The 9,024-nt window shown below is 43.7% G+C and overlaps 1 protein-coding gene across 4 annotated transcripts in view; it reads right to left on the bottom strand.

Annotated features, from left to right (window-relative positions):
* Positions 1-6,937: 6,937 nt before the first annotated feature.
* The window catches only part of CDH20 (cadherin 20), a 191,856-nt gene continuing 189,769 nt past the window's right edge, over positions 6,938-9,024 (bottom strand). For all 4 annotated transcript variants that reach the window (XM_019490608.2, XM_019490606.2, XM_006258416.3 and 1 more), the window contains one exon: positions 6,938-8,521. In XM_019490608.2, coding sequence (XP_019346153.1) covers positions 8,022-8,521 — 500 coding nt within the window. In that variant the 3' untranslated portion in view covers positions 6,938-8,021. The remainder of the gene's footprint in view (positions 8,522-9,024) is intronic.

Below are 9,024 nucleotides of genomic sequence, written 5' to 3'. Positions count from 1 at the left end.
ATAGCACAGTTATTTTTTCCAATGAGAATGAAATCATCTTACTCCTAGACACATTTATTTTCTCAGAAGATAAATACTTATGCATTTCAACTGTAGATCAAACTTCTATTGTCTTTTATTTACACTGTAAGTAGAAGCTGCTAAATAAGAAAATTAACTATGCTCTAAGTACTCTGAGTCTTGACTTCCAGTCCATTGCTCTCAGGGTCTGTGGCCAGTTCTGTACTGACTTGCTTTGAGACTTTAGGCAACTGACTGCAATTGTGTGGTGCCTGTTTCATCCTCTAAAAATGGATGAGTAATATTTACCTCAGGGATATTGGGGGCTTACTTAATGAATGTCTATAAAATACTTTGGGATTCCAGGATAACAAGTATAAAATAAATACAAAATACGAAGTATTTCCTTACCCATTCCTTGTTGATATCTCTGCATATTTTATATGGTCCAGTACAAACAACTTGATTGTTTTTACCTAATTGCTTTTCTTCCATTGGACTGGGAGATCTTAGCAAAACCCATCTAGAGCTTCTCTCCGTTTTTAGTAGATGCAGGGTCCAGATTCTCCAAGGAGTTTTGATACCCACACAAATGGAAGGTGGGTCCCTAAATATCATTTGAGAATCTTAGCATGTCAAAAATGATGCACATATTTTCTCAGGTGGAACGAGATCCAGGGGTTAAAACAGGGTACTTGTAATTTGGCTCTACCTGATCTCCTACTTGTTGCCACTGATTTTAAGCAAGTTGTCTGCTCATGTTGTGCCTCCCTCCATTTCCCTTATTATAAGAGATGCATAATAGTTACTTACAGAATAGTGTGTGTGAGATCCTCAGAAAAGGGGTAGTCCTGGAATGCAGGCACGTTCTCATTGCAGCTACATCCTTCCTGTGGGGTGTCAGAAGTGTCCATAGGGAAGGTACCCCTTATATGGCAACTTACTGACCCATGGAGAGGAGCAGCTTGTCTTCTTTGGACTCTGCCCTAATGTGCAAGAAGGACAGTGTCCAGGGAAGCTGTAAAATCTTTCATCAGCAGTTTTCAAGAAGAGGCTGGATAGGCACCTATCTGGGATGTTTCAGGAAAAGCACATCCTGCATTCATGACAGGACCTGGTGATGCCCCTTGAGTCTCTTTCAACTTCATGATTCTAGGAGCTGCCTTTTCTGTAGGTGAATGGCTGTTCATGGGAGGAGGAAGCATACATCAAGAGCCTGCTTTCCCCTTCCGTGTTACTGGAAGATCCATTTATACCAGTGCAAAAAGGGTATATGAAGTCCACTACTCTGATTTACACCAGTGTTACACAGGTACAGATGCCAATACAAATTGCAAGAGAATTTGCCTTCCTTCCAAAATCACCCAGAATAGAAATAAATAAATCTGACATCATAGACTTGGGGGCAACTTTTGAGCCTCCTCTCTACTCATATTAGTCATGACTGATGAATCTACTTTCCACCCTGAAGAGGTCAGAGCAATGGCCTGGGTCTGAAATGCCTCAAGAGGTGCAGTAGGCTCCTCTTCGAGCAACAAGCATGGCAGCAGATTTTCTTCTGCTATTGGTTTCTTCTCTCCATTTCATTTGAGAGGCAAGGCTGGCAGCAGGAAGGCTTTCTAGCTGCTACATGCAACCTGGGTTTGCTTACTTGGGTATGGATACATGCACATATACAGGATAGTGATGGCAAGATCCCCCAAAGAATTGAGTCCTGATGGTAACTTCCTATTGAGATGAGCACACCTGTGCACACCTGCTCAGAGCTATTTTTTCAGGCTATCTGAAGGCTCAAGCAGCCATCACCGAATAGTTGAATATACTCTTGGCATATTTTCAAACATAATTTTTGCAACCATCAAGCCTACAATAAGAGCTCCTTTTCTAAACTCATTAGATTGTCATGAACTTACCCCCAAAGTAGCAATATTTTGGGACATTCATGGAATATCAAGCATAGATGGTTTCTTGAAGTGGTTTACTGATATAGGTATGATCTCTTTTTGTAGCTATGTTAAGCTGGTTGGGTTTGCTGTATAGTGTTGAGCCTCTATTGCTAACTAATATGAAGCTCTGCTTAATCTTATCACTTTTTTATATGTATGAATTATGGAATTTGATATTTTTGTACTTTTATACAGTAGTATGGCCAGGATAAAGCAATATGGCAATGAATAAATTAAGTGTTACTCTTTCAACCAGGGCTGTCCCACTTCTAAGTGTCCAGGTACTGCATGCCCCTCCCCCCCCACCCCCGAGTCACATCAGTGAGAGCCACATACTATGTGGGCCATAGCAGAGAAGGATATGGGGCCTTGGGCTGCATGCCACATGGACCCTGTTGCACCATGCACTCGAGTGGACACTCCCAAATGGCAGCACCGCATGCCTATGACTAGCTCTTGCTGAACGGCTGCACCATGTACCTGTGCAGCCTCAGGCTCATCCTCAACTTGTGCCATGCTACATTGCAATACCCTGCCCCCAGGAGCCACTGCAGAAAGTGAATGCCAGAGGAGAGAGAGGAGCCCAGAGGCTAAAATAGCAGCAGGCAAAAAAAAAAAAAAGGGCGGGGGGGAACACACACAACTTAACCCCTGTGAGATGCTTGCAGCCCATGGACTTAGGGTGGCCATCATAGAGGACATTCCAGTTTTCTGCTACTCTGTTCTCTATTGATACGAAACCCGACTCCTTATGTCCTCTATTTTTCTCTTTTAGGAGACATAAAGGCGTTGGGTTTTGTATCAATAGAAGACAGAAGAAAACCAGACTGTCCTCTGTGATGGTCACTCTACATGACTGTACCTGTTCCCCTGCTCAAACTTACTACTGGCTGTCACTGTGGACTAAAAATCCCAGAGGCACCTGGAAACAGGAAAAGGAAGTGATGAGAAACCCTGCAGAGTCCTGCTATTGTAATTCTGAACTGCAAATCACAGGGACCTCAGAGGCAGCAGGAAGAGAAAGTGAGCACAGTCAGAGAGCTGTGGTCTAGTACCTCCTGGCTTCTTGCCTGAGCCACCACAGGCATGTGGCTGCACTTCCTGAATCAAAGGTAAATGTCTGTTCACTTCTGTTTCGGTTTAATCTGTGCAGTATAGACTAACCTGGAAAGACTGAATTGATTCAGCCTCAGGCTTTTTGACTGTCTGTACCCAGCCTTTAGGTACAAGCCTAATTGTCTAGAGTAGGGCTGTTGGGTTGCATCCGTGGGCCATTGCATGAGGGTTCAAATGAAGATGTTTCAAAACATAGTGTCTTCTGTAACTTGTGTCTATGCTTCTTGCCAGTCTGTAGCTGTTTTCAGAACAGGAAAGGAGAGAGGGAGCGGAGGGAGTTCAGTCTGGGAGGTTTTCAGCCCCCACTGAAGGGTGGGGTGGGTGCACAGGAGCCCCTGCAAGGTTAACCCATCCAGTTAACCCACCCCACCCTCTAGTGAAGTTTGGGGAACCCCTAGAAGAGCTCCCTCTACTTCCTTTCCCTACTCCCATTCTGATAACAGCACAGGGTCACAGGGAGGAGGGGCCATTTGTAGGGGAAACTGGCTGCAGGCTAGAGCCAGAAGCTAGATTCCCATCTGCCCTGTAGCCAACAGTGAACTTCTGTTTGTTCAAGGGAATTGTTGTAACTCAGAACATTTCCTGCAAAGCCTTCTCAGTTACAGTTGGCATCTGCACTTCTGTCTGTGCCCTAACTTCCTTGCAGTGAGTGGAGGTGCACTTGCCTAAAACTCATTTAACAGCAAAGAGAATCAGGATTGGAACATCTTAATTGGGGAAGAAAAGAATTCAGATATTAGGCCATTTTATAATTTACCTGTTTTAGAAATCGAACCCTTTTTGAGCATTAAAGGGATTTTTTTGTCTTTATAGAATGAGATAGAATTGATGATACTAAGTGTAGGCCGCCCAGAAAGATTACTTTCAAAGGTTTATTCAATTCAAATCTGGCCAAATGATTCTTGTTAGGATTGGGACCAGTTCTGCAATCTCAGTTCAACACTTCTCCTCAATCAGCATCTTCGGTATTTACACATAATTTGGTGCACTTGTAAACATGGACCATTAGCCAGCCCTCTATCCAGTATTTAATGGGAAGAAAGATCTCATGTAACAGGAAGAGGCTGAAGTGCAACAGAAGAGCAATTCATCTCAAGAAGCAGGAGAAATACCAGAGGGAAGCACACAGATAACAGAGTAGCTTAGGTCTCCAGTGTTGGCTCCAGAAGGCACATGTTTGAAGTTGCAATCTAGACTTATGCTAAAAGATGCCCCCAGCTTTGGCAGTGCCCTTGTTCTGCCTACTCTGTACCTGTGGCATGTGGTAGGGCAGTGGTGCTCAACATTTTTGGTCACCAGGCCAGATGAGCAATGCTGTCCGCAGGCTGGATCCAAATGATGATTCTGATCCAGCATGGGGTGGTTGCAGCAGGGCCCCATCCTACTATGTGGAGGGGGACAGGGAGCATCCTGGCTCCAACCTGGCCCTACGAGGGTGGGGAGGAGGCATGGCCCAGCCCCACCCTGGCCCTGCGGGGCAGAAGCAGGCATGGCCTGGCCCTATGGGGGAGGACAGGGAGCTTGAGCTGGCCCCATGGGGAAAGGGAAAGTGGCTCAGCCCAATCCAGCCTGGGTGGAGAGATATGGCCTGACTTCATCCAACCATGGTGGTGGGGGGAGGGGATATGACCTGGTCCCCCAACCTGCTGCACAGGGCTTGGAGTTTAGGAATTTGACAGAAGGGGAGGGTGGCCATATTGCCACTACTCCCCTGCTGTCAAATTTCCTGATCTGTGGGGAGCCCCACGGGGTGGAGGTTAATTCCCTCTGTGGTAGGGTGGTCTTGCTATTGCTAGTACTGTGCCTTTTATTTGTGGTGTTTAGAGAAGCTGATTTTTAGGGATTTGGGGTGAGTGGCTTACTGCAAATATAGAGGACTGCGCATGATGGCCTAGGAAACTCCTTTCAGTCCTAAGGTTCTCTGTAAGTCAGCTTTAAATCAGTCCCTCATCATTCGTGTTGCTAGCAGAATTGTTCCCTGGTGATGCTGCAGGAAATCTGTAAGTCTTAACTGTTCCAGCACAATGGGCTGCTAAACTCAGGATGACTTTTGACCTTGACATATTGTTAGGATTGCAATAAATTTATTCAGGTTGAATATTAGGGAGCAGAATAGGTGTCCATTCATTATGACCAAGAGTCTTGCATGTTACAGAGTCACAGAGAAGCAAAGCTGGAAAGGACTGCCAGAGGCCATCTATTCCAACCCTGTGCCTGAGGCAGGATCATCCCTATTCAAACCATCTTATATAAACTCATTGTAAACCTCTTAGGAAAAAACTATACAGTCTAACCTGACACAACACAAGACATAATACCCTAACCTGCCAAACATAAAGCAGAGGGACCACAGTGGCCAACATCTGGCTGTTGAAAGGGTTGTTAAAATAAGCTCGAGAAATCTCATGTCCACCAGCTACAGAGGAAGGCAAGCCCCCCCCCCCCCCACTCCCCCTTCCCGGTCCATAACAATCTGACCATGGGGTAAAATTATTTCCTGACCCTCAATATGGTAATCTGAGCCTGAGCAGAGAGGTGAGACCCTTAACCAGGAGTCTCCAGGTTAATGTCCCAGAAGGAGCATTGGCACACCTCAGTCAAAACCCCCAGCTTTGGCTTCAGCCAACACCCGATGCCTCTAAGGAAGGCTTTAAAGAAGCCCTGACACATCTGGCAGCAGAAAGGGAAAAACACATCACTCTCAATCCTCTCAATGCAAAAAACCTATAATAAAATAATAGGCATAACTACACTTACTTCATTGCTAACCAGTAGCTGTACAACCATCTCTCGAACATTTCCACTGATGGAGAGCCTGCAACTTGCCTAGGCAGTCTGGTTTACAGTCTCACAGTTCTAACAGTGAAGAAACTTTTCTGCATATCACATCTAAACCTACTTTGTTGCAACTTCTACCTATTGGTCACGGGATATGAGCAAAGAGTCAAAAATCCACTGAAGCACTTCCTTAGCTTCCCATGAGATCATGTAAACAGTTGGGGTGTATGAGAGAATACATGCTTTGCTCTCAAGAGCTTACAGTGTAACATTAAGATAAATAAAGACAAAGGTGATGTGTCTGTGCATGACAGAGAAGAATGAAGACAGGGATATAAAGACATGTGATTAAGAAATGCCCTATGTTTTCCACACACCCTTGTGAGCACCTCTTTAGATGTTAAAGATGGGCAGATGTGCAACTTTAGATACAACTTTCAGAAGCCAACCTCCATTGTTCGTGCAATTTCTTGTGTGCACACTTCTTGTTCATGTTACCATGAGACTCCCTGTGCCCAAATTTTGTCTGAATGACACATTGCACAGAAATGGGTTTTGTGTTTGTAGGTTCCATCATCCATCTGAAGTAATGGTAGTACACAAGGGTTGTGGCCATGTTTGCCCAAGCATAAAGATGTGCATTTTAGAGAGTATTGAAACTGCCCTTAAGTATTTTGTAAAGAGAGGAAATACTCTAATTAACGTTAACAGGTTTGTGGGGTGGCCAAATGATTCGATGCAGATTGACAGTTTGCTTCCAGAATGCAGCTCCGATTAATCACTTTCTGCCTGCTACCCATGGCAAGTGAAGATAAACCACTATCTGTTGTACAGAGACAAGGATTTTTGTGGGTGACATGTTTTCTTGGCCCAACTGCAGGACAGAGATAAACTAAAACAAGCTTTTGAATGCAATGCATTCCATTTGAAGGCTGGTCAAAATCTATCCCAACCATGCAGTTGCTCCAAGAAAAGACATCACTCACAAAAATGCTTGCCCCTTGCAGATTTCCTGGATCATTAAAGCTATAACATCACTCCAACACTACCAAACTGTTGTAAATTTAGCAATCAATAAATTGACATCAGACTTTCCCTTCCATTTAACTTTTATTAAAAGAGGTGCTAAGGTACTGTACTGTATTCAGTACATCATATTTATTACCAAAATTAACAAATATACAAAACTTATACATGTGATTTTCTTACATCCATTTATTTGTCTATAATACTGCATTTGTTCAAGTAGGTTATCTACAGTATGTAAACATCCCTTGGATTGACCTCACACAGATTAGGAAAGCCCATCTAACCCATGTATTTACCAAATATATTTTCTTTTTTATTTGGCTTTCATTGGTAGCATCTAATCTTCACATTTGGCACGTGGAAGAGACATCTACAGTGCAAAAGAGGCAGATTTTTCTGGTTTCATTCTGAGCAGTTTAGCAGTGCCACAATTTTAAACAGCTGGGAGGAGAGTAAATTTACACTAATTTGATAGGAGATGGATTAGTATCAATGTCAATGACTTACAGAACAGCCATTAAATGGGAGCTCAAATTCAAGGGCAAGATGGAAAACAGAAAAAGTCAGCCTTGTTTCTGAAAGATTAAAAGGACTCTGTCAGCCACAGAGTAAGGAGGTTTATTTATTATGAAGAACATGTCAGGATAGGATTCAAATTTCAATTTTCTGCTTTGTGTTTTCTGTATTTTTTAATAGCAAATGTTATTTTTAAATGGGAAAGAAAAAAAAAATTAACCATTGGGAGATGTGTATATATATATTTTGCTGGCAAAGTCCCTGTGAGGGGAAGATTACTATTAGAGTCTAAGGATCTTTGTACCCAGATGCAGAGAACTCAGTAAGCTGCCATTTAAAAAATTAGGAGAGAGAAAAGCGTCTTTATAGTCCAGGAGTGAAGCTTTCAAACATAGCCCTAAAACCAAGAAAAACATTTTCTTCCTTCTGCTCTTCATTGTGTAAAAATTTAACTTAATTTAACTGAGTAAAGCTGATCCAGAGAGAGATTTGTTTACAGCCCTCTCCCCCATTCTCATTCAAGCACCGTATTGCTATTTTAGGAGGCCTCACCCATGTCCATGGAAGCATCTGATGAGAATGGACCTAGATTCGGATGTTTGTGTTGTGTAGAAAATGCTCTGAGATTCTCTTTTGTTACCACAGAGCCCCACTGCCATCTGTGACACCGTACATCTCGGCCAGCTTTTTAAAGCGAGGTCCCCAGTCTGTCAGGTAGTCGTAGCTCTGGTCTGAGTCTGTTGTGACGGACTGTAATGAGCTAAGTGACTCTGCTACTGAGCCATTCCCTTCAAACATGTACGTCTGAAGGGAGTCGAAGGGAGGAGCCCAAAGGTCCATGTCAGCTTCATACAGCTTGGCCAGCACATAATTGTGGACGTTGCTATCCATCACACATGTCTGAGGCACATATCTGGAGAGGCTCTCTATTTCAGGCATCATGTCCTGCCTGCTTTTCACCACCACCTGGGCCTCCCTAGGGTTCCACATAGCAGCAATATCAAAGGCCTCTGTGTCTTCCTCACCGCCTCCTTCGTCATCGTACCTGACAATATTTTCATGGATGTTCTCTTCTTCATTGATGATGTACGGCTGTTTCCTGTGCCGCCTCATAGATAAGATGAGCAGCACTAGCACTGCAAGGATCAACCAAAACATATCCATGTTAGAGCAGTTTCACTGAGAAAAGAAACAAATGTACATTTCTGATGAAAGGGATGCAGAAAGAAGGCAGTGCGAGTGCAAAGACCCTGCCATGCTGCCCTGCCAATGAAATGGGTGGTTAAAACGCTGACATGGTCAATACGTCAATTTTGTAATGGCTGTCACTCAAATGCTCATCTTCTTATTTATGGTAGAGATGTGAGAGCCCAGAAGGCAGAAACTTCTGAGCTTTGCGGAAGTGGCTATAGATGGGAGCCAAGGAAAGAAATTTGGACCCTAAGTATGAATAACAAGGCAAATTGAGGTCCTAGATTTAAACTGTGCAGACTTCCGAAGGGGAGGGTTGCTGACAGCTAGACCCATAAGTAAATGTGGTAGTTTGGGTCTCCCTAATCTAATTCCTTTCTGACATTAAGTCTCCTTGGTTTTCAGTGATACTTTGGGCAGAGGTAAGCTCTTTCAGCACCTGTGGCAG

This window comes from Alligator mississippiensis, chromosome 3, assembly GCF_030867095.1.
Source record: "Alligator mississippiensis isolate rAllMis1 chromosome 3, rAllMis1, whole genome shotgun sequence".
Classification (NCBI taxonomy): Eukaryota; Metazoa; Chordata; order Crocodylia; family Alligatoridae; genus Alligator; species Alligator mississippiensis.
Note: the sequence above shows the minus strand (reverse complement) of the source record. Positions and strands in the feature narration are given on the sequence as shown.